Source organism: Leuciscus leuciscus, assembly GCF_965113295.1.
Source record: "Leuciscus leuciscus genome assembly, chromosome: 13".
NCBI classification, from domain to species: Eukaryota; Metazoa; Chordata; class Actinopteri; order Cypriniformes; family Leuciscidae; genus Leuciscus; species Leuciscus leuciscus.
The window spans coordinates 29,055,914-29,082,564 of NC_138737.1; the positions used below are offsets into that span (position 1 = coordinate 29,055,914).

General features: G+C 37.4%; 2 protein-coding genes across 2 annotated transcripts in view; one reads left to right on the forward strand and one right to left on the reverse strand.

The window, feature by feature from the left end:
* Nucleotides 1–645: 645 nt before the first annotated feature.
* On the forward strand, nt 646–6,992 carry LOC309512261 (uncharacterized protein). The gene is made up of 9 exons (XM_082187761.1): nt 646–792; nt 1,719–1,931; nt 2,205–2,323; nt 2,491–2,760; nt 3,283–3,326; nt 4,109–4,180; nt 4,275–4,337; nt 5,214–5,255; nt 5,684–6,992. The coding sequence occupies exons 1-9, from the start codon at nt 724–726 to the stop codon at nt 6,115–6,117; spliced, it is 1,326 nt and encodes a 441-aa protein (XP_082043887.1). The 5' UTR covers nt 646–723; the 3' UTR covers nt 6,118–6,992.
* A 294-nt stretch (nt 6,993–7,286) lies between these two features.
* The window catches only part of qars1 (glutaminyl-tRNA synthetase 1), a 50,036-nt gene continuing 30,671 nt past the window's right edge, over nt 7,287–26,651 (reverse strand). Inside the window, exons 13-23 of the mRNA XM_082187741.1 lie at nt 20,968–21,207; nt 20,801–20,893; nt 16,043–16,180; nt 15,861–15,948; nt 14,735–14,881; nt 9,387–9,488; nt 9,193–9,285; nt 8,825–8,952; nt 8,643–8,709; nt 7,641–7,766; nt 7,287–7,554 (exon numbers count right to left, since the gene is read on the reverse strand). Coding sequence (XP_082043867.1) covers nt 7,504–7,554; nt 7,641–7,766; nt 8,643–8,709; nt 8,825–8,952; nt 9,193–9,285; nt 9,387–9,488; nt 14,735–14,881; nt 15,861–15,948; nt 16,043–16,180; nt 20,801–20,893; nt 20,968–21,207 — 1,273 coding nt within the window. The 3' untranslated portion in view covers nt 7,287–7,503. The remainder of the gene's footprint in view (nt 7,555–7,640; nt 7,767–8,642; nt 8,710–8,824; nt 8,953–9,192; nt 9,286–9,386; nt 9,489–14,734; nt 14,882–15,860; nt 15,949–16,042; nt 16,181–20,800; nt 20,894–20,967; nt 21,208–26,651) is intronic.

Genomic DNA, 26,651 nt, shown 5'->3' on the forward strand with positions numbered 1-26,651 from the left:
AGTTGATCAAAATCAACAATCGGTCAAGACTGATTGGCTAACGCTATTTTCCCACTTGTCTGTGCTTTTTTATTCTTGAATAATGCACTATTTTAATTTTAATCAACAAGTAGAATTGATCATGACATTCTCACCTTATTCCAAAAGAAATCGCTGATCCAATGTTGAGCTAGTGAATGTCTGAACTAGTTGATGCACAAAATCAGTAGCCTGATAAAGAGGTTGAATGGCAAAAAGTATTTTATGTATTTTGAAAATACAAAAATACTCATCTTAAATGTATTTAAATACAAAATACATTTTATTTTTTCAAAGGCTTTAAAATACAAAATAGTATTTTGTATTTCAAATACGTATTTTAAATACATGTATCTGAAATACTGCCCATCCCTGGCTATATCTAGCCATGTGTTTATATAATATTGTCTAGTTTTATTTAGTTTTATTATTATTATTATTTTCTCTACATAGGCTTTACGAAATGTTCACATGTACTAAATCATTTTCTATGTTGTTTTAATGATTTGGCAATACAAAATGTCATGCCATTAAAAAAAAAATGTAATTGAGAGAGAGAGAGAGAGAGAGAGAGAGAGAGAGAGAGAGAGAGAGAGAGCGCGTTCGCGAGAGATAAGCCCATTTCTCGCGAGAGTTTTCCAGAAGACGGTTAACTATAAACCCGATAACGAAGTTTAGCTCTTTGGCTGTGCTCTACTGCTCAAAATGACACTGTTAAAGTGTCAGCATTGTATTGGAGAAGATAAAGCAGCAGAGGACACAGATCACGTGGAGGTTTGGTGTTATTCATGTTATACAGCAGCTGTTTTACCATTAAAGAGAAAAGCCTGAGTTTATGTGAGCTAGCTGGCTAACGTTAGCACAGCTGACTGGATTTATATATATTTACGTTACCTTTATCGTTAACACTACATTAACATTATATAGCTCTTTAGCCTATTAAAGTAGTGTTTTAATGAAAGAAAGTTTTGCTTACTATTATGAATCTTTATCATAGTTATAGAACAGTTATACCATTGTATAATAACCGTTGTTATTACCTTTTGGTAAAACCATGTGGCTCTTCAGTGCAATTGTTTTTTTTACAAACCGAAATATGTTATGAAAAATAAACGTCTAAAGGTCTAAAAACACACGAAGAACCAATCACCACTGCTGCCATAGTCGAAATGTGACGCATTTTATAATGCTATAAATCTTGCTGCCATAACACAATAGTTAGTAAAGCTAAAGTTACTATACCAAATACTTTTTTTTAAATGGAAATAATATTATTTGGCATTGATTTCATTAAGTGATTGTAAGAGCATTTTCCATCAAACTATCATTAATGTGAAAAAAACAACAACAAAAAAAAACCCCTCCATAAAACACACATTATAAATTGTAAAGTATATGTGATGGAAGTACTTGCTGTACTGCATATAAGTTATGCTGATTCAAACACAAATTCGTTGTACTGCAATATTTCTTCAAAAACATCATTAAGAACAATAAAAATGACACACACTCACACACACACAAAAACCTTCAAAAGTAAATTACAGTTATTAAATCTTAGGCAATAAATGTGTTTAATTGGCATGAATATTTCACAATGCAATTAAAATTGAAGGTGACAGAGCAATAGAATCTTGACCTGGACATGTTATTGTGAAATTAATTCAGTGTGTTTTATTACCTGACACATTGTATTGCAGAAAATTTTGCCACCAGGGTACAGTCATCTGCTGTGTCGTCATGAACTGCTGGAAATGTCAGGGGATGTTGAAAACTTTCGAGCGTGTCTTAAATTGCAGCTGACTACAAAGGAGGAGGTCCAAAAGTGGCTGGAGGACTTCCAAAAGACCTCAGCTTTAACATGGAGGAAATCCAGGACATACCCTGATTCTGGACGCTACAACAAATACAGAGTAGGAACAACCTGTTATGTGTGTGACAGAGCTTTAAAGGCAACCTGATATCAAAATTGAGTCTGTATACTTTCTTAAGACGTTCCTGTTCTTATTATCTTATAATGCAATTCATCAGAGTAGTAACATTCTCTAAAATGATAACCCCCCCCCCACACCCCCCCACACCCCACACACACACACACACACACACCCGATTCCATATTCAGTTGAAACATTAAACGTAAGGCCATTCTCTCAAAACTGCTTAAGTACTGTTTTTGTATGTACCAGGTGGATCTGAGATGCCAACACAAAACATACAGTTCATCATCCAAGACATCCAAAAATACCAACTGCCCTGCTACCATGTTTCTAATTCTCAAGAGACATATGCATGAAAGAAAGTCCAGGTGAGATAAACATAAGACTTAAGGTGATGCACTGACTACAAAACCACAACATTTTTAACACCCAAACATTTGGTCATTAGAAATTTAATTTTCAATAGGTCATACAATCTTTTTTGAAACTCTGTGTTAAAACAAAATCCTATCTTATCTAATCTATCCTTCCACAGATCAGGAGACCCGCACATAGAAGAGGGCTATTTCCTTCATGTGAACTTGAGGAACGAACATAATCATAGACTGAACACTGCTGAGGTCATGAGGTGGAGAGATGTGTCTAATGACACCATTGAAAAGCTACATCAGCTCTACAGAACTGGTCACTCTCCTTCATCTGCACTCAAAAGCATTAAATACAACCTGCAGGAAGAGGAAGGTGATAACTACATTTACGCTATTGCAGATCGATCCATTTGCCCGGACCTTCAGTTCTGCTACAGGTCTGTCATTCAAGGGTGTTTGATAAACTATAGTAAAATCTATATTTAAAATGTGTTATGTAATGATAATGTAGTGAAGCTGTTTATGAGTCAGTAACAACAAAGAATTTTCATTATAAAAATATCTCTAGTTCAAAACAATATTTGCATTCATGTTTATGTTTTTTATCCTAAATATTGTTTCTATAAAATTTGACAAACTTAACTAACAGATACTTATTGACCTTGACACAGTCATGACAGCCTACAGGTATCCTCCCTGTGAAACCATTTCCTCTTTAATGGCTTCGTACATGTTGGTCACACCACACTGATCTTAATTTGGTGGACTAAAGTTTTCAATATATTACTTTTTCTTTGAAAAATATTTTTATAAAACTTTTTTTTAACACCACTTTGACATTTATGCCCCACAAATTGAAAACACGTTAATTGCAGAAGTGCATTAATTCTGTTTTATGTTAATATACATGTTGTTACTACTGAATACTGAGCCCTACTTTTTATTATATTTCACTACAGATTATACTACAAGCTTTATCAAAAGTCATATGCTGAACCTGCAGGTAAGATGATTCTGGCAAACCTGCAGTGTCTAGAAAACAGTTTAGAGCAGTGCAGCGGATATAGTCAGTTTATTGTGGCCATGTTAATGAAGTGGGTCACACAGGTGTAAGATGTTAGAGTGTAATCTGGCAGTTTTGATATGTGTTTGTGTGCGTAATATATATACAGTAGTCAACATTTGAAGTGAATCAAAACCTTTCATCAAAGTTATACATGAATTTTGATCAATACCCGTTCTTGTCTTAGGACAACTTTGAGGAACTTTTTTGATCCACTTCAAATGTTGACTACTGTATTTCATTAATATTCAAAATTATAAAACAAATAGTTGCAGTCCCAGATGCAAATCCATCTGTGCTAAAATACACCATATAGAAACAGCTGTTACAAGGGTGCATGCTGGGACTGATGTTGAACTCAGTTGCAGGGTTTTATTTAAAAGTGATAAATAGGAAATAAACAAAGACAGTACTGGATACATAGGTAATGTTACAATAAAGCAACAAGGTATAAGGATATATTGTGAATATACTCTTGTGTTTGGTAACAACAGCCTTTAGTAGTGACTACAATCACAATATAGCATGGCCTCTGGTATTTTATTACAATATGTGTATAAATAGGATGGATACTTTAATTTGAAAAGTGCTACAAATATATTCAACATTTAAGTCCTTTTAATCAAATCAAATTATATTAAATTACATGCAATTGCAGAAGATTTGTTATTAGCTTTGTTTAATCCCAGCATTTTTCTTGTGAAATATGGGTGTCTATTCAGAGAAGGACATTTCAGAAGAGCTTTTTAAACCATTAGAATTGGAACAGTCATGGGAGACGACAACAGTGACAGGTGAGTATGTCCCTGCTGAAATGAAACAAGACTATATCAATAATAGTTGTCTACAAAGAGATATTATCAACATTTTGCCCTTTCTCTAAAACAGATGGACACACTACGTGCATTGAAGATGGGGTGTCTGTTACTACTCTACCAGTCATCACCACAGGTGAAGCAACTCATCTTTTGTCACTTTGTTTGACTCAGTTCACATGTGTAGATATGAAACAGGTCAGCAATGCAAGAATTCATCTGTCAATCTATCCATCATGTAATGCTAAATAACTCCATTGCAATAGCAAGAAATTTCATGTTATGATCACTACATTTTCTCACCCGCCAATGGAAAGTGTAGCAAAAAGTTCATTTTTGTCAGGTTTTCTGGAAGGAAGGACCCAAGAGCAGACAGATGTATAGTCAACTTTACTGAGAAAGTAAAAAAAAACAAAAAAACAGTGAGCCTCCTTACTCCAGGCCAATTCAAAATAGCCAGACAAAGACTGGTCAGCCAAGCGAGAGTCCAACCAGGAGTCCATCCGATCAGTTATCAAATCCAAATTGTAAGCAAGAGGGGAAGTCAGACAGGTGAGCAGGTCAGAAATGGAGATTAAACGGGAATAACCGGACAAACCTAAAACAGAGTCAAGGGCAAGCACAGGTCAGGCACAGGCCAGAAGGGTGAGCTGAACCAATCTAATCTCCAGAGCCAGGGATGTAATGGTCAGCATCAGGATGGGCAGTCCGAGACCGCTGTGCTCTGGAGACAGGCAACCACAGATCTAACTGAGCAGAGGACAATTTCGTGAGCAAGACAGGAAAATGGACTAATAGACTAGATCGACTGAAAAGACTAACAGGCAAGTGTGATACACTGGCAAAGAAACACAGAAATTATGAATTAGAAATGTGGATGTGAATGAGAATGTGGAGGCCAAAATTTGCTTATTTGTTGTGACTCTTTATGTGAGCTGTGTCTCGATGTTTTCTGAGATGAAGATTTAATATGGAAGCAGACGTTTTGTTTATTTGTATGTCTTCTATTTAGAAGGAGAAGATTTTACAGAAGACAATGAGCCAGGCCCAAGTAGTACGTATTTTTTTTCTTAAAGCATTTTACATTAAAGGGATAGTTCACCCAAAAAGTCTGTCATCATTCACTCACCCTCAGGTTGTTCCAAGCCAGTATGAGTTTCTTTTTTTCTGTTGAACACAAAAGACGATATTTTGAACTTGAAGAATGTTAGTAACCAGACAGTTGACGGTTATGGCAGCCATTGACTTCCATAGTAGGAAAAAAAATACTATGCAAGTCAATGGTTACTGTCAACTGTCTGTTTACTAACATTCTTCAAAATATTTTCATTTCTGTTCAACAGAAGAGCGAAACTCATACAGGTTTGGGACGACATAAGATAAAAAAAAATTGGGGGGGGGGGGGGGGGGGTGAACTATCTCTTTAATAAGACTAATCCTGTTAACAGACAACACAGTCATTATCATTGTATATCTGTTAAGGCGGAGCTGAAGAGGTCGTTGGGTCTTTGGATGGACAGCTCGAGGAGATTTTTGGGATGCTAAAAAAGAAGTTAAACGAGGATGCAAGTTTTACACCACCCATAAGAGCGTTTGTGTCCAATTTCTTTCAAATAAAGACTGACAGTGCTCTGCAGTCATCACTTTTTTGTTTTGGTAAGGCCACTCAGACAATCAATCAGATCAGTGCACAACCAGCTGCAGGTCCACGGAGGAAAGGGGCTCTGGCTGGACGTAGAGCTGTTGGCAGACCCCGAAAGAGCTCAAGAAGAGAGCACCCATACTGCAACAGCAAATCCAACAACACTCCCCAAACTCTCACATTCTGTTTGCAGGAAAATAACACCCTTGAGAAGACAGTCCCTAACACACCACCACCAGCTTTTGGTGTGTGTGTAGATCCAACTACTGTTTAGAGTATATTACATTAATAAGCCTTAAGAAGCTGGGCTTTACAGTGAACATCATGAAATCATCTACTTTATATTCCTGGTCTTGTGCACAGTTCAACAGTGCATGTTGTTCTAGAAGAGGAAATGTTTGTTTTTGTATATTTAATTACAATGTAACGACTTATTGACTTTGTTCTGATGTGTGGGTATGAAACACTTTTCACCATGCAGGTAATTCACTATGGATAAAATCAAGTTCCACCCTACTTTTTTTTTTCTCATTGAATGTTTAACTCTGCAGTGTCACATTATGGAAGTAAATTGGGCTGCTAAAGCTGTTTCATGTTCACTTATTATAATGACTGCCATATTTTTTAAAAGTGTCCAGACACCTGTTACGATTACCTTTTAGGTTAACAACCTTATATGAAGAGAAAATTTGTTCCTGATACCTTCATTTTCCAGACCAATGCAACTTCTTGATTTTGTTTTTTTGCAATGATCTTTACTGTTGTGTATACACCACCTAAGTTTTATTCAGATCCAGTACCGTAACAAGCTGTCTGTGGTGGCCAGCTTAATTTGGTTCCATTATTTACAAAACATGACAAATGGTCGAATCTTACTCTTTATGCACATGGACAAAAAATATTATGCATCGTTTTGCCATTTCTAAATGAAATTTTTTTTGGACAAAATATACCTTGTCAATTATTTGTAAATTCATGGGTTTTCAGTCCCATGAATGGTATGGTATATTAGCATAGTTGTGCTTTATAGACAATGTTATTTTCCCTGGAAGGCACTACAAATACTTGCCTTTGTAAAATACTCAATAATAAACCTGTAAGATCACGATTAATACCAATATATCTGTGATTAAAATATTTTATATTGCATTGGTGCCATAAATGTCATCACAACAAAGGAATATTATGAAAATTCACTTAAGGTAGGACACCATCTTGGGAACCTTTAACATTTTATGAATTAGAAATGCACTAACCCTAATCTGGTATTAAGGATATTGTTACAATTCACCCATGCAAAATTAAATGGATTTGTTGGTTGTCCACTGGAAAGCTTAATTACTATCCCCAAAACTCATTTTTCTATTAATTGACAACTACGGGTTTTATGGGATTTGTGCGATTAATTCCATTTGCATTTGCATGTATTCACGAGTCAAAATCTTTCATGAAATTGTTTAATTCATAGATGACAAACCACAGCAGAATGAATAGGTTGTACAAAATATCTTGGCACCTGAGAGTAAAAAACCCTTTTCATAGTATGGATATAATACTAGAATACACTGAATTCCCCAGATTATTTAAATTAGTTTTATATTGAAAACTGCTTTGTGATGCATGGTTGATGTCAAAGAACAACTTCTTTCGTGTAGCCCAATCATATCTTCCCTGGGTCCTCCTTGAGTGTAACGGTTCTGTTGAACACCAGCTGGGGAGGAAGAGGTGACAGATGAGACAAGTGTTTTCCTCTACTGTATGTTAATCTTTTTGACAATTTAATGTTTCTGGAAATACCTTTTCAGATGTGCTATCAGGGTCCACAGAAAAATAACCCACTCTTTCAAACTGAAATTTATCGAACACTTTGGCCTTGCCCACGGAACGATCCACTAAGGCACTTTCAATCACTGTTAAGGAATTCTAGGAATGACCAAAAAAGTATTCATATTTTAAAAATGAGAAATGTCAGTAACACTTTAGCGTCCTTGTTACAGTACATGTACTTACTATTGTAATAACTGTAAATTATGCATAATTATAAGCAACCAATCCTTTTCCAAAAAGTTACTTAATAATTGTAACCAAAATGTCTATATTATTGCATTCATTTTCTGCAGTTGCATATAGCACAAAATCATTAGTGGTGGTTAGGTAATCATTTAGGGGCGGTTTCCCGGACAGAGATTAAGCCTAGTCCTGGACTAAAATAACCTTTTAAACCAGATCAATAGAAACCTACTTTCTCTGTCATTGTTTTAAATATTCCTAGACTTGGTCTAGTCCGGAGTTTAATACGCTGATTTCACCATGTCCCTTAGGGGTTTAGTAGATTCCATAGCTGATGTGTGCAGGTTTTCTTTACTGAAACAAAAGATCTCTTTTGAAGCAAACAGCAAAGTTTGTTTGATTGCATTCTTTTTCTGCTGCCATTGTTTTCCTGGGATTTGCTTCTCAGTTCCATGCGATTTTAAGCTTTTCTTGGTTAATTCGATGTTTTATAGGCAACCTCTGTCTTGCTAATTCAGATCAGCACAGTTGGTTTTAAATTAATCTAGTTTATTTTAGTTCATACTCTATAGTCCAGGTATTAGTAATCTGTACTCAATCTGTTTCAGAAAGCCATTTTTTAAGCCACGATTGACTTTTCTAGATTAAGGCCTACTCCTGGCTTAATTTAAACTCTGTCCGGGAATCCGCCCCTTAGAGTTTGCACTTTGGTGCATAGCTCATTTTAGTTTGTTGTAAACAAACTTCATTTAAAAATTCTAGCTTATCCTATATAATGTATTGCCTTACAGGGTTAATGTCACTCAGGAATCCAGCAGGAACTTCAGCTGGGTCCTCTGGGTGTTTATGGAGAAAACTACAGACAAAAACATGAGAGTGAGGGTAAAACATACACAGTCTTGTCAAAAAGACGCGAGACATATTAAAATGAAATAAAAACCTCTGGTTTGTCAGCACACAAGGAAACTTACAGGCTTTCATACAGGCGCACTTCACACCGCAGTGGCTCGCTCACCCAATGAATGAATGCTTTGGGTTTCTCCACAGAGTCTGAGCTGACACACGTCACCTCTAGCTCGCACACTTTACCACAGTTATCCTGACAAGAGAAAAGACATTTAACTCTACAAAGCCTACTGTATTATATTTGCCTCTAAATTATCAACATGATCAACTTTGCTGAGAAGCCTGTTGTACACAAACTTTTACATGCCTTTTGATCAATCAACTTATTTTTTTTAGCATCTAAAAGATTCTCAACAAAAACATGTGCAAACTTAAAAAAAAAAAGGTTATGCAAACTAAGTAGATCATGTGAGCTAAGTGAGTGGTGCTTCACCTTGATGACGCGCTGTACAGAGATAACGTATCCTGCATGTCTCAAGCCTACCGGCTGATCTGGAGTCAGACGCTTATAGCCCTTCTCCATTACCTACAGCAAACACACAAAACAGCAAAAATTGTCACCTCTGCTTATATGGGATGCTGGTCAAATTCAAAACAGATCCTCATATGAAATAATCTTAAAAACACCTCTCTAAAGTCACTCTGCTCAATAAAGATGGTCTTTGAGAAGGAAACCACATGGCTGCCCTTGGCTTCATTGGCTGGGAAGTCGGGGACTCGAAGCTCCTTCTGAATAGGGGAAAAAACAGAGGAGTGATGTATATCATTAAACTCCACTAACACATGGATGTCTGGAATACTTGATTTTGATTGGAATTGAGCGTAAATATATTTTTTGGTTAACCTAAACTATGTTTGACTGTTGTCCATCCATAGCACAACCTTTATGTATGTGTGTGTGTGTGTGTGTGTGTGTGTGTGTGTGTGTGTGTGTGTGTGTGTGTGTGTGTATATATATATATATATATGAAGAGTTCAGATGCAAAAGCCTCTAAATGCCATCTGAGATTTTCTTATAGAATGATCATTTTTATCAAGCTTGTGTATTTAAGTTCAGTAATTTCACTTAAATGACAATTAATAGGTAATCTTCATTGCCATTTGAGTGAAATTATTGAATTTAAATATACGAGCTTGATAAAAATGATCATTCTATAAGAAAATTTCAGATGGCATTTAGAGGCTTTTGCATCTGAACTCTTCATATATATATATATATATATATATGTGTATGTATATATGTATGTGTATGTGTGTATATATATATATATATATATATATATATATATATATGTGTATGTATATATGTATGTGTATGTGTGTATATATATATATATATATATATATATATATATATATATATATATATATATATATATATAATGTTTCTCATATCATTTTGAAATCTTTGCATCTGAAGACAACTAGCAACTATAGTAAAAATGACCTTAGAGGACTTCAGTAGTATTTTAGTAGAGAGCATAAAACTGTAAGAGACACAGAGCTGGATAACAGAAAAAAGGACACATTGATGCTAAATATGTGAGCTAATTAGTTCATAACTTGATAAGTAATTTTAAATTATTATTATATATTTTTTTTTTTACATAAATGAATACTGTAACATTGCAGTGTTTTTGTTTTGTTTTTTGCAAGAGATATTTTCTATTTTGTAATGGACTGTTTTGTTATGCAAGCTTTTAGCTGAACTAGAGAGTTCAACAAATTATTTAGTTTCCATCTGTTATTTATTATTTGGTTTATTTGGCAAGTAGCCACATAATAATCATGATAATGTACCATCTGACTCAGATGAACTCTGTTTGAGATCCATGTGCAGCAGGGTGCGATTTGTGAAAAAAACAGAGGGTCAAAACACTTATTTATGAATGGCACATTACAGCGCTTTACTTAGTTTAATAGGCTAGGCTACTTCTATATATATATATCAGCCTCTGCTGAACCACGGATTGATTGCAAAGTTAAACCATCACAGTAGAAACAGTTTTACTGCTGCTGTTCAAGTAATAACGTTAACTTTACATCGCGATGCTGAGCTACAGTGAAATGATAGAAAAGACAGATGCATTATCTGTGTTAGTCAATTTGCCTCAAATATAGCAGATAATATAATCATAGAGGTGCCGGCGCGGTCACTTGTATTGCACGTGAACTGGAGGGCACCTCATCATAAATTAACCGAAACTGTGTATGCCTCACAGACATGAGAAATATAAAGAAAGCTTGAAATGTCTTTAAACGAAACAATTCAAAACGAAAAGAAATAGGCAACTCTCTGATTATGTAATCCATGATGTGCATTTCTCTCTGCGTTCACAACGGAGCTGGCGATCGTCAACTTCATCTTTGCAGCCGACACTGTTTATTAATAAAAATCAATGCACGCCTGTCACCTGATTTACAAATGCACATCTTGCTTGTTGCACGCACACATTATGTACATATTACGAAATAACGAGATATTATGTTGAAATAACATTATTAATAATAGCCTAATAAATCTTTAAGAATATTTGATTGAATGCTGAATGTTGTGCTTGTTCAATTTAATAAAATTAATACTTTAATTGTGATAATTAAAATAATTGAATATTAAATATTAAGTGGCCAATGTTTGCTCATTTATTATTAGTATTTATATATAATATAGCCTATCTAGCACCCCCTCAGCACCTGCGTTAAAAAAAATTCTCTAGCGCTGCCGCCCCTGGTTATAACGGCCTACGTATTAAAAAATGTTCGGGTTTAAATCGGGCTCGGGCTCATAATTACAGTTAATGTGTCGGGCCGGGCCGGGCTCGGACACAACGTGCACGGGCTCGGGTAGGGTCGGGCTTGAATTTTTGGGCCCGATCTAAGCTCTAACACAGCTCCACTGCCCAGCGGACCTGCAACCGTCTCGCAAGTGTTGATAGGCTATTACTCGTGAGGTGTAACCAATCAGAAGCGCCGTGGGCGGGACATTGAGCAAGTCTGCAGAGTGGTGATTACAGAGAGGCAGCTATATCAGAGCCAGCCAAAGTAGCGCATTTTAAAATAAAATTTACTTTAATCAAACCACGGATCCGTGATAAGTTTTGTGATCCGTCTCGCCACTAGTGTAGTAGCACTGATCACTTTGAGGGGGGGGGGATAAATTTATCCCCACCGGTGATAAAAATAATTAAGCAGGGGCAGGGATACATTGACCAGAAAGGGGGAAATCCCACGCATCCCCCCCCCCGGCAAATCGCACCCTGATGTGCAGTTTATTATATACTGTAACTGGAGTGTCAACAAACAAACAGGCGTGGGTTGAAGCACCAGGATTAACGGCAACGTAGATAAAGCAGCAAACGTCATAACAGCGAACAATCACAGAGTAATCCAAAACAAGGCAGAGTCAAAAGGCAGGCAGCAAGGGTCGTAACAAGTCCAAAAACAGCAAGGGTCAAAACCAGACAAGATAAAGTACAAGGGAAAAACGCTCAGAAATGTCAACCGTGGCAAAACAAGACTTCGCACTGAGCTTGGCGTGCTCAGGGCTTCAATAGTCTGCAAAATGGAGTTCAGGTACGCGTTTAATCAGTCCAGGTATGTGGGTTGCTTGGAAATGTGAAAAAACGTCCCTTTGAGACAAGTAATTTCACTCGGCAGCCATCTTTGAAACGCCTCTCGGCCGTGCAAGTACAGCTCCTATCTCTTTGAAAGGGTAAACATCAAATTCTCCAAACTTGAAATCACCAATAAAATACAATTCTAAACGCTCGAATCATGACAGAAAACGAAAATGTTCAGGCTGGATCAAGCTAATGCGCATGCACAGTGGAAGCGTGTGTCTGACTGTTTCTATAGGAACCGGAGCTTCTAACGGCAGCTGCAGTGACTTTACCCAGGGCTGGACTGGGACAAAAATAAAATAAAAAAATCAGCCCTGGCATTTTGGCTTAGACTGGCCCACTATGATCATAAACACCACCCATCTTTGCACGCCCTTGAATACGTATACTAGTGGTTCTCAAAGGGGGCGTTCAGAGAACAATGGGGGGCGTTGGAAGCAAGATTTTTGAAAGGGGGGCGTTCAGGTGTAAATTGGTTCACGAGTTTAAATATATAACGCAAATTTTTGTTCATTTACTTTGAATCATTTTAAGCATTTATTAATTTATTTGTGATAAAGACTATAAGTGCGCTATTTAAAAAGTGTTAGAACTATGTATATGTTAAATTATGTTGTAAAACAAATGCGCAGAGTGTGATGTCATATTGTGTGTGCACGCACATCACATGTGCGCGTGAAAGAATACGTCAGCAGCGCTCCCAAAAAATTTTTCCGTCCGCAGCCGCTCTACTCCTGACCGCGAGTCCACCGTCAGTGTTGTAGGTAGGCACTAGCCAGGTTTTTTGGTGTTCATTTCTATTGCATTACGATTGAAAGCAGTATCAATAATGTCAAAAATATGATGTGCAGTCAAGTTCGAGTGCGTGTATTCTGTTTAAATGAGTGTTCTCACCGATACGCTTGTTGTGATTCGCGGAGTTTTGACGAGTTGTATTTTGACGACTTGATATTTTTTCTTATTCAAAAGTTTAGAATGCCTAACATTCGGAAATCTTCCAGTTTAATGTGACATGTAGCCTAAGCTATGCATCGTTACTTTTGCAACGACTCTATTATTTTTCCAGTCATAGACCAGCGCTCAAGCACTGACTAGAATCTCCCGAGAAGGCCCGAGGTCCACCCACCACAGATTTACCAAAAATCCTGTGAGAAACACTTGGATTGCTATGCCAATGCAGTTTATAGCTTTTTTTTGGGGGGGGGATTAATCACTGTGGAGTATAGTTCAATTGTATTAATAAATGACAATTTTTCACTTATTTCATCTGTTAACTCTCACTCGTTCCTGCTCGCTCATTAGTTTGGGGGTGGGGGGTGTTCAGGGACCTGGATATTGGATAGGGGGAGCTGGCCCAAAAAAGGTTGAGAACCACTGACGTATACCAACTCCTATTCCTTAAAACCATTAATGCCATGTAAAGAGTGAGTAGGAATGAATGAGAGTTAACAGATGAAATAACTCCAAAATTAAATTTATTAATACAATTGAACTTTACCTCCACAGTGATGAATCCTAAAACAAGCTATAAGCTACACTGGCATAGCAATACCAGTGTTTCCCACAGGATTTTTGGTAAAACTGTGGTGGGTGAACTTTGGGCCTTCTGGGGGGGTTAATTTTTATTGTGCGATAATGACCGTCTGGCTGTAATTAGCGAGAAAAGCTTGTGTCAGCTTGTCATTATTACAAAAACATCTTAAGGGCGCTTAACCAGAGGTGGATTAGCACCCCCAGGGGCCCCTGGGCACTGAAGCTCATGGGCCCCTGGGCACTGCTTAATTTGCTGCTGTCTCTTTAAGACCAGCCGTTGCTGACAGAGACGCTGATCTCACACGCGCCTCATTCTCTCACACCTCTCCACGTTCATCATAAGAATGCTCTTAAGTTATGAAGATACTCGACAAAATGGACATTTTTGCATAATTGTGTGTTATTGTAAGTTCAAGCACGAAAGAGAACTGTATTCTGGCATGCTGTCTGTGCGCACAATAGGCTACTGGCGCGTCTTTCTGTGTGTGTGTGTGTGTCACTGTCACACTTTTGTCTTGTCGCACATGAATTGATTAAAAGCATTTGCATGAATAAGAGCGGGATCATATAATGTAATATACACTTTGGATAATTATCAAGATCGAGGCCAAGCCTTGTGTATACTATTTTTATGTAGCGCACAAAAAAAACCCTCTGATCACGGAGGGCCCCTCTCTGCGCAAGGGCCCCTGGGCACGTGCCCAGATTGCCCGTATTTTAGATCTGCGCTTAACTGATTTAAAAAAATTTTTTTATAATGACTGGCTAGCTGTATATTATGCCTTATGTAACAAACATTCATGCATTTACGCATTTTTGTACCTGTGCATTGGATGGTAGGTTAGTGATGGTGACTTTCAGGGGCTCGAGTATGGCCATGGCACGAGGGGCGATGTCATTAAGGATCTCCCTTACACACGACTCCAACAGGTGTGGCTCCATGGTGGTCTGGGCAACAGTCACACCCACCTAAAAAAAACAAAAAACAGATGTCAACAACAGGGTACAGTTTCTAATGGTGGTTAACCAATATATCAGCAATGGATAAAAGGGCCAACATCTGGATTTCTTTTTTTAATTATTAGTTTAAGCAATTAGTTTTCCTGTTTGACAGTTTGGTGTTAGATGCAAGACTTATTTGGAATTCCACAATGAAGCACACAACATCTATAACATTCTATAACAAAAAATTTATATAAACTTTTTATTTCAGGAAGGTCTATTAACATTACTGTTAAGGTAAGTAGATATAGCCTACAAAATAAATCTAAGAAATCCCCTTAAGACATAAACAACCGATTAAGTGAATACTCCCCAAGCTGGCCATTTTGACATAAGTTTAATTTGCTTGTCAAAGTTGCGGTTGGGAAAGAGTCTCTTGCACGGATTATTGTGCTTTTAATAACTTTTTATTATCAAACACAACCCGCAATTTGGCAACATTAGACTGCATTTTACAAAAATCCCCAATTTTGCTGATTCTGACATTAAGTTTCGGCTTTTAGGGAGGAACGAATGCACACCACTGTGAAAGGAAGGTGCGCTACATGGAATGCGGCTAGTTTTAAATAGTTTTACTTCAACTATCTTCCCTTCACAATCCTTGGAAGCCAAAATCAAAAAATAAAATTACATTAAAGTGCCCCTATTTTGCTTTTTCAAATATTACCTTTCATGCAGTGTGTAGTATCGCTGCCTGTGAACGTAAACACACTGCAAAGTTGTAAAGTCGAAAGTGCATGATAAATAAAGTTACTGTCTCCCAATAGAAAGAATCGACTCCGAACAGACTAAATGAGTCATCAGGAATTCCAGTCTCACTTCCGTGGCCTGAATACGTATAACGTCTCTAGTAGTGATCATTAGCTCCTGCTACCATTCAATCTTTCAAGTATCTTGCTTTGAACTACTTATGATATCATACAATGTTGCTCCATTTTTCTCTCACCCGGGCACAGAAATTGTTGATAGCATGTGGAGGGAACCCACGTCTCCTGAGAGCTGTGAGGGTGAAGAGTCGTGGATCATCCCAATCTCTGAAACATACAACATACAACACAGGACACAAACGGATTATGTGAAAAATTTATGAAATTTTTTTTTTTTTTTTTTATGTATGTGTGTTGTTACCTAACAACTCCTGTTTCCACCAGTTTGATGATCTTTCTCTTGGAAACAACAGTATAAGTAAGGTTGAGTCTGCCATATTCCCACTGAACCGGGCAGTACACATCCAGAGCATTACACAACCAGTAATATGATGATCGTCTGAAAGACAAAAAAACCATCATGTAATACATACATACTGTAGCCTAAGATCTATGCACACAAAGAAAGAACTGTGTTATTATTCTGAGCTTGATTTCAACTTCTTAAAAAAAAGTTTCTAAGGATAGTTGGAGCCATGAATGCTGATTGGTTAATACAGTATTCCAGTTGTACTAAACTACACAATATGGTAACAGTCGTAATGTGAAAGCTATTAACTAGCTACTGTGTACAGTGGAGAAAATTATTATTTGATCCCCTGATGATTTTGTACGTTTGCTCACTTACAAAGAAATTAAGGGTCTATCATTTTGATGGTAGGTTTATTTTAACAGATAGAGACAGAATATCAACCAAAAATCCAGAAAAAACACATTCTATAAAGGTTATAAATTGATTAGCATTTGATCGAGTGAAATAAGTATTTGATCCCCTACCAACCAGCAGGAATTCTGCCTCCCACAGATTGGTTATGTGCCCATGTGAAACACAGATTAGTCCAGTCACTTTAAGAAGGTACTCCTAATGTCAGCTCATTATGTGTATAAAATACACCTGTCCACAGAATCTGTATCTTCCATTCCATCGTCTACACCATCGGTTCCCAACAGGGGGGTCGCGGCCCACAAGGGGGCCTCAGCGAGCTCTGTGGGGGGTCGCGTCATATTTTGAATAGTTTTGAGCAATGAGCATTAAATAAAAGTCCTTAACTTTTTTCTGTTCAAAATTTACAAAATTTATATAATGAGTGAGTTCATCATGAATCCATTTTCCAATCCGTGTTTTTGTCTTATCCTAAACCACTATGGTACACCTATAATATTTATTTACATTGGGACTATTTCACACTGGTTCGGATCGCTGCCGCTGCGGAGTAGCCCAGTACCTGCGTGACTCGTCATGAGAGAAGTAGTTCCGGCTACAATGTTCTTCCGAAAGACGCATTATTCTGTTAATAAACGCAAGTTTATTGTCGCTCGCTATAGCGCCAAAAATAAAGCCTCACATTGATAAAGCCTCACAAATAACATGCAAGTATTGAGGTCCCAGACAGCAGTCATTTAATAATAGCCTATATATTTTTTATTTTTTTTTTACCTACACATCAGTGTGAATATTTTTGTTATTGCATTTCAAATAGGGCCAATTTATAGGCTACTCCTAGGCTTACGTTTTTAAATTACAAAGGGCCTACTGATGTTTTTGTTATGCTATTTTCAATATTATTTGTGCATAAACATATCTGGTTATAGTAAACATACCGTTTGCTTGAAAACAACATATTCTGTCATCCTTGCTGCAAGCTTACAAGAGCAATAATATGATTAAATGTGAAGGGGGGCCCTAAAATATTTTCTTGGGAAAAAGGGGGTCTCAGACAAAAAAAGGTTGGGAACCACTGGTCTACACCACCATGGGCAAGACCAAAGAGCTGTCAAAGGACATCAGGGACAAGATTGGAGACCTGCTGGCTGGAATTGGCTACAAGACCATCAGCAAGAAGCTTGGTGAGAAGGAGACTTTTGTTGGTGTGATTATTCAGAAATGGAAGAAATACAAAATAATCTCCCTCAGTCTGGAGATCCATGCAAGATCTTGCCTCATGGGGTAAGGATGATCATGAGAAAGGTGAAGGATCAGCCCAGATCTACATGGGAGGAGCTTGTCAATGATCTCAAGGCAGTTGGGACCACAGTCACCAAGCAAACCATTGGTAACACACTACGCCGCAATGGATTGAAATCCTGCAGCACCCGTGAGGTCCCCCTGCTCAAGAAGGCACATGTAGAAGACCGTTTGAGGTTTGCCAATGAACATCTAATGATTCAGAAAAGACTTGGGAAAAAGAGCTGTGGTCAGATGAGACCAAAATTGAGCTCTTTGGCATCAACTCAACTCCCTGTGTTTGGAAGAAGAGAAATGCTGACTATGACCCCAAGAATACCATCACTACAGTCAAGCACGGAGGTGGAAACATTATGTTCTGAGGCTATAGATGCGTTCGACTCGTGCGCACAATCTAGTGGACTTTGTTTTCAAGCACTCAAGTCACCCAGACAGTGTTCGCTGACACTCCTGATGACGAAAATTATGTTACGTGAACCGTGATTGAACCGTCACGGAACGCGGATGGCCGAAGTATACTTCGGGCTTTACGCCTCAACCGCTAGAGCAGGGTTGACCAATCCTGCTCCTGGAGGACCACTTTCCAGCAGTGTTTAGCTCCAGGCCTAATTGAACACACCTGAATGCAGAGAAATAGCCTGTTTTGTTTTAAAGTTTTCCAGTCCATGTCACCAACCAATCCATGTCCTAAGGAAAAATAGGAACTTCCAGGCAGGTGTGTTGGATAAAGCATAAGTATTAAAGTGTAAGTTCACCCCAAAATAAAAAAATTCAGTAAGATGGCAGCACGGTCCAGGCGTGAACCAATCTCATCTTTTTACTACAAGTTACAGCACAAAATAAACATGAATGAACTTCAGAAGGCATGTTGAAAGAAACAGTACAACTTACTGAAATGAACCAGGTCTCATGTAATTGCTCAATAAGTGTTTCAACTATGAAAAGACTTCAGCAAAACATATATAATGTCACGCAATGCTACATTTACCTCAGGAGAGCTATTTAACGTCCATAAATTTGTTAGTCAAATAGAAAAAAACAACTGTTGAGAAGATAATTTTTGTACAAATATATTTATTTATAAATATATGCACTATTACATATTATTATATTTTTATTTAATCTGTTAGTGATGTCTTAATGAATGTTTGAATAAAACAAAAGTTATCTGTCATGACAGCGACTGTTTAAATGTTTATATTTCAACAATGAATTGGAGTAGAAACAAGTCTATCAATAAATATAAAAATGGTCTTATGTGCAATTTAAATATTTGTATGTGTGGTGAAGCAGGGTGGGGTTGAGAGCTGTGGGAGCGGAGCGAGGCCGGTGAAGAGAATGTTATTGAATGACACCTGAGAGACACAGCGGTCTCAAGTCCACAGAGGAGTCCCGGAAGAATAAAAACGACAGTGGAAGGCGAGAGATGACCAGACCTGGGACTGTTGTTGTTGTTGTTTTATTATGTTTATATGCGGCAGTCGGCCATGAGGCAGCTACAACTTGTTTTTGTTTTGTTGTTTTTTACATTAGAAGTGTTTACTGTTTGCTGGTTTCCGCCACCTTCTTCCCTAAACTATGAACTTTGCTACAATACAACTCTTTGATTGCTGATTATTACATTATTACACAAGTGTTGCTGGATTCCTCTTCATTGTTGCTTTTGTTGATACTGAATCAAATCAAAATCAGAATCAAAGAGAAATCAAAAACTTGTGAACTGGAATAGAAAAGAATCATGAAATCTGTGTCAATACCCAGCCCTATGGAAGCATATGGGTAGCAATATTCAATTTGAAATATAATATTCAAAATGACAATGCAATATGTAAAATGACAATGCTTTCTGTATTTAAATTTACATTTCCCATTACATTTGTGCAACGTTTGGTGCAAAATTCAATAAATTCAATTATATAATTTACATTTGCCATTTTATACACTAATTTTAATATGTAAATTGAATACATATTTTAACGCTTTATAAGTTGCAAAATTAAAATTAAAATGTATTACAAAAATGATTAGATATGTTTAACATGTTCAAGCAAAAACTGTAGCAAAATTATCATTTAAATGTTATTTTTCTTAATTGCATTTACCTCACAGTTAAGAGTGTCCTGCAATGAATGTAGCAAAATTCAATGTGCAATTTGAAAATGCATTCTGAGCCGATCACGTGCCTGTCCCGCCCTGTCAATCACTGCATCAAGGCGGGGCTCGGCAACAGGTAAACATAGGCTATGTTACGTATTTTAAAAGGTTAGTTCACCCAAAAATGAAAATTCTGAGAACTGGCTCACTCCTTCATAGGCTGCTAGGTAATCAATATCTGCCATCCCAGAAAAGTTAGTTAAGATGACCTATAAATATTCTTTTAATATCTAAAAAACCGAAGCAGCATAAACAAACAAAAATTACAGCACAAACGAAGTAAAAACTATTGAGCCTATTTTGCATTGGGTGGGGGGGCCAACTTCACGCAGTGATTGACAGGGCGGGACGGGCACGTGATCGGCTCAGAATGCATTTTCAAATTGCACATTGAATTTTGCTACATTCATTGTGGGACACTTAATGGAAATGCAATCGCAAGTGTCTTAACTGTGAGTGTAAATGCAATAAAAAAAAATAACATTTAAATGATCATTTTGCTACAGTTTTTGCTTGAACATGTTAAACATATCTAATCATTTCTGTAATAAATTTAATTTTAATTTTGCAAGTTATAAAGCGTTAAAATATGGATTCAATTTGCATATTAAAATTAGTGTATGAAATGGCAAATGGAAATTATATAATTGATTTTTCATTTTGCACCAAACCTTGCACAAATGTAATGAAAATTTTACATTTAAATACAGAAATGCATTGCCATTTTACATACTGCATTGCCATTTTGCATATTACAGTACATTTCAAATCGAATATTGCAACCCCATATGTTTCCATCCAGCCCTACCTGATACTCTGATAAAATGTTGAGTGACATACCTGGCCTGAAACTCTTTGGTGCACAGTGAGTGTGTGATGTGTTCAACAGAGTCACACAGACAGTGCGTGTAATCATACGTGGGGTATATGCACCTGTACACAAGAACACAGCGTCATAAAATTAAAGAAACAAAACCACACGATGTGAGCGAAACAAAGTGTCTTACCATGTGTCTCCTGTTCTGTGATGTGGCGTGTATTTGATCCGGTACGCCACAGGGTCCATTTTCCCATCTTCCATGACCATCTTCATTCTGAGAGTGGCTTCCCCTTCTGCAAACATGCCCTTCCTCATCCTGTCAAACAAAACTAAAGACTCGCCCACAGGTCGCTCTCTCCATGGGGAAGGAGGGACGTTGTGACCCTTGAGCTCCTCTCCATGCTGGTGGCACACATACGCATGACCCCTTACACACAAACAAACAAAAAGGATTCAGTAGTCAATAATATAGACCACATTCAGAACACACACACACATATATACACTCCCCTCCAAAAGTATTGGAACAGTGAGGGCAATTCCTTTATTTTTTCTGTAGAATGAAAACATTTGGGTTTGACATAAAAAAACAAGAGATCAACATTTCAGCTTTTATTTCCAGGTATTTACATATGGATCTGATAAACAACTTAGAAGATACCACATTTTGTTTAAACCCACCCATTGCTCATGTGACCAAAAGTATTGGAATATTGTGACTGACAGGTGTGTTTTGTTGCCCTGGTGTGTCCTATTTAGGGGTGTAACCAGGGCCGGCGCTCCGCACACGCACATCACGCACTGCGCGTAGGGCACCAAGTGCTTGGGGGGGCACCAAAAAATCTGGGTCGTGAAAAATCATCACAATAGGGTACTAGTATAAATAACAAATAAAATATGTCTAAAGCATGTTAATATTGGGTTTAAGTGGTCGTTCAATGAGGCGTATTATATGTTGATCCGACGAAAAGTATGTGTGTATTTAAGTGGTCCAGTGGTAGAATTTTTGCCAAGCGTGTCAGAGGTTCTGAGTTCTAATCCGCACTCATATGGTTTTTTTTTTGTTTGTTTTTTATCAAAACCGATTATGTTTTTTAGTGGTTGTATATCAGGCAGGGACACGTTTTGTGCTTTTTGTTTTCTAATTGTACCGGAGCGAATAGAGAGTCTCTCCACAACGGATTGAAACGCGCGTCTGAGTGAAGGCTGTGCGCGAGCCAGAAACAAACATAGTATCCGCGCCACTGATCGCTCGGCAACGAGCACTTTGATCAGTTGATTTAAAAAAACAACACATTTCAGCGCTAGATCGACTCTTATTTAAAAAACGAATGCTCTGCTGGTTAACTGGAGATGTTTTGTTTGTTTGTATTGGTACATTCGTGCGGCGAGATGTTTCAAAAGTGGTGGGGACATGTCCTACCCGCAAATTACGCCTATGCGTATGCATGTCCAGGGGCGTCGCTATAGTAGTGCAAAAGATCCGGGGCTTTAGCCCTGCATGGCTAAAATCTTCTTTTTTTTTTTTTTTTTTACTTTGAAACTGCAATTAGAAGAAAAAAAAAACCCACAATCTCAGTGTTTGTATATTTTCATATTCACAGAGTTGTCAAATTATGTACAGAATTATTATATTGTGCCTGACCTTTGCACTTTGCACTTTTAACTTTCTGTGTTTACATTGTTCAGTTCCAAATCTGTGTTTTTAGTAATTGTGGTGGTATTTGGTATTTATAATTTTAACCTTTATCTTATTTATTTCTTTTCATGTTTGGTGCCATTGTTAATGTAAAATTATTTATTTGCAGCAGTTATTTTGGAAGTAAAGAGAACCTAACTAAGAAATTCTGAATGGTTGTTATTCCCTTGGTGGGTGGGTGGGGGGCACCACCAAGCATTTGTGCTTAGGGCACCCAAATGGCTAGCGCCGGCCCTGGGTGTAACGATACACGTACTCGTATTGAACCGTACGGTACGAGGCTTTCGGTTTGGTACGCATTTTTCCTGCCGACCCTCGAGAGAACAGAAGGCTCTCCTGAGAATTAACATTTGAACTCTCTCCTGCATATGTAACAGCAACATCCGAGACGCAGCACACAATGCATCTCACACCTCACTAGGACAATCTCCCCCTTCTCCTCCTCACCTAAAACTCACTGAAAACCTATGCAATGTTAAGGATGTACAAAAAGTAAATATGCATGTTTGGTATCATTTAAAGTCTCTCAGTGCGCCTGGTAAAATGGTCTCATTTAATTATAATGACATATACCACCATTTGGTAAGAATATTTAATTATCTGGGTTTATAAGGAAAAGGAGCAGAAAAGTTCAAGGAGTCTGTAGGTTGACTTCCCACACGACTGCTGTGTGTAATTTTCGTTGCCAGGTAAATGTTTCTTTAATTCCTCAATTTCCGAATTATTGTTATTGTAGTTGATTTTCGTTGTCAAGTAACATTATTATTGGACTGACTGATGATTTTATTGTATGAATTGGATTTTGAATTATTGCTCTATTACCTGGTCAATAAATTGTAAACATTTGATTTTATTCTGACTGACTCTAAGATTGTTTTCCCAAGCAGATTATCGGATTTGTATATTCCCACAAGTTTTGCGTCAGATTAGTGACGACTAATATTTGACATCAATTCAAGTGTACTTTGTTTTGTGGAGGCAAGTTATTTCCGTTTAGGCTAGCGAATGCTGTTTGATCAACCTAAATCTGGGTATGTCTAATTACCTCTGTTTTAATTTAATGTTACTTTAGATAAGTGTACGTGAGAAATCACGGGCTTGGCCAATCCAGAGCTATTATAAGAGAAGTAAAGTTGGTAGATTTGGCCAAAACCTCAACTGAAGTAAAACGATTAAATTAAGTTCAAGTGATTACAATTCTATGGGGGCTTTCAAAGTATCTTTGATTGTGTAAGGGTGAATCCGACCATCTAAGATATTAGCCAATTACCTCTGTTTGATGAACATAACTGGCGAGATTGTGTCGTGAGACCGGCGTAAGACGTAAGGACCTCTAAGTGATATAGTTTCCTAATCTGAACGGGTAAAACATAATTAAAGAGTTAAAAAGAATAATCAAACATTCGCTCACTTTTAATGATGCCCAGATATCATTAAAACCTTTTTCATTTATGGAGTCAGATGAAATAACGAGTTAATACATATGAGAAAATGTATTTTATTTAATCTTGTTGTGTTGCGTAAAAAGGAAAGACAGTAACACGCAGAAACCTTCACCTGTATTATTGGAAATCCGACATTGGGCCAATGGACAGGCTTACATAACCATGGAAGTTTGGCAGGAATAGTAGGCTACAATGCTTTCAAATAACATTACATCGGTTTTATTTCGACATTATGAATAAAATTGCTGCCCTCAAAATGTAAATCTGAACTAAAATAAACCTTTGTTTATAACTACTACAATATAAAAAAAATTCAAGGAGCAAGGAGCTGTTTTTGTTTGATATGCTCCTAAGAAGAGTCAAGTATAGCTCCATCATTGCTCAAAGTAAAAAATGATCATACTTTATGATGTTAGTTTTAATAATTAAAAATAAATAAATAATAAAATCAAGGAAATTTCTCTGCCATATCTTTCTTTTTGCTGTATCGAAAACGTACCGAACCGTGGCACCGGTGTCTCGTATCGAACCGAACCGTGAATTTTGTGAACCGTTACACCCATAGTCCTATTACATTGATTATTCAAACAATAAATAGCACTGAATGTCTGCGCTCAGTTTCAGATTTGGGTTTTGCCTGTGCATTCTGCATTTATAGTTAGACGTGTAACCAACATGAAAACCAGAGAGCTGTGGGTGAAAAATAAGCAATTGTGAAGCTGAGAGAAAATGGAAATTCAATCAGAGTCATTGCACTAACATTGGCCATAGCCAGTACAACCATTTGGAATGTCCTGAGGAAGAAAGAAACCATTGGTGTACTAAGTAACAGATCTCGAATGGGTAGACCAAGGAAAACATCAGCAACTCAACAGAAACATTGTGAGAGTTGTAAAGAAAGACCCTAAAACAACTGTTAGTGACATCAGCAACAACCTCCAGAGGGCAGGAGTAAAAGTATCACAATCTACTGTTCGCAGAAGACTTCATGAACAAAAGTACAGAGGCTACACCAGAAGATGCAAACCTCTCATTAGCAAGAAGAATATGAAGGCCAGGCTGGAATTTCTATTTCAATGCAGCGATGGACGCGCAGCGTACCGTAAACTCTAGTGTGAAGACTCGCCGTCGCTTTGCTGAGAGCACTGTTTCTCTCACACACGCAAAGAGAGAGAGTGAGCGAGAGAGTCTTACATACCACGCAGAATCGACGCGCTACATGTAAACGATATTTTTTGTTGCATTTTTCTGCCAAAATAACCAAGTTAATTTGGATTTATTCAGCTTTTAAGAACAAGCAGAAGAAACGCCGGTTTCTCCGGTAGTGGGCGGAACTAATGCGCAAACGGCAATCGCACTTGGCTGGCGCTCAACCCTGTTTTGATTTCAGAGAGTGAACGCTGAAAACGTGATTAATATTCATGAACCCAGCAGCTCATCAATTCTTAGTGCGCTGTATATTGTTATTACTAGTAGTAGAATTAGAAGTAGTATTATTATCTTTTAATAATAATCACTATTATCAATTTTTTTTTTTTTTTTACAGAAACACTGAATGGCCAACAATATCTTAAGCACCTCCACCAGTCCTAAGTTCAGTTAAAATGACAAATATGCATTCATGGATGGTTACCAAGTTTTAGTTCTAATTACTGAAGTTCTATCATATACTATAAATAGTATATCAGTCTGGCGAGTAAATAAAAAAATTTACTAGCCAATGGCGATTCTATTGCCAAGGTGTGCGTAGAGGGTCCAACCTGTTAGAAAACAGCACAAAAAGTTTTTCAGTGTGTAAACTAAATTTAACATTTTATGCTTATACTTTTTGAAGTAAGCTAAAAGACTGATCGGTTACTCCTGTCTGCCTTGCTGCTGAGTGGTTTGCGTCTGTATGCTCCGTATAGCTTTCTGTTTTGAATCTTTATTTACAATCATTCCTTGTTGTTTATACTGCTAAATATAACTTACTCATCACCACACATTAACCTGACATCGCTAGCTTCAATCTAAATCGTTATCGCTAGCACAACACGCTAGTAATTTGCTAGCCTGTTAACGTGCCATCGGTGCCTGCCGTCTTTATTTATTCATTTATTTCTCCCACGCTTGTGCAGCAGGGCAACCGGGTTACCGTGAGACGCTGTAGTCGCGGGACATAACACCGCTCTTCCGTTCAGATAACATTAAACAGGTTCTCCCACTCAGTGAAACACCCACTGTGAATCCTGTTGAATGTGCCCTAGTTATTGGCGATTCTATTACACGGAACGTGAAAATAGAGACACCAGCCACCATAGTCACATGTTTGCCGGGAGCCAGAGCGCCTGACTAGGGCTGCAGCTATCGATTCTTTTTGTAATCGATTAATCTAGCACTTAATCGATCGATTAATCGGATAACATTTTTTTTTTGTGTTTTTAAACAATCAAAACAAATAATGCATAACGAAAATGATGTGGCTGTAAAATGATCAAGCATTTGGCTTTTATTTAAAAAACAAAACAAAAAAACAGAGGCATTTATTCCAACTCCAACATTTGGCTCCAAAACTAAGCATTTTTATTGCAATTTTTACCCATTTAGTGTTTATAAGTGCCAGTGCCAACAATTATATAACAATACAGTTAAGTCAACTTACTGTAAAACATGTATAACATGTAAAACTATGAATACAAACTTAAATAGTAAAGGCCATTTGGCCTTAGTTTTGTCTTCTTAATACAA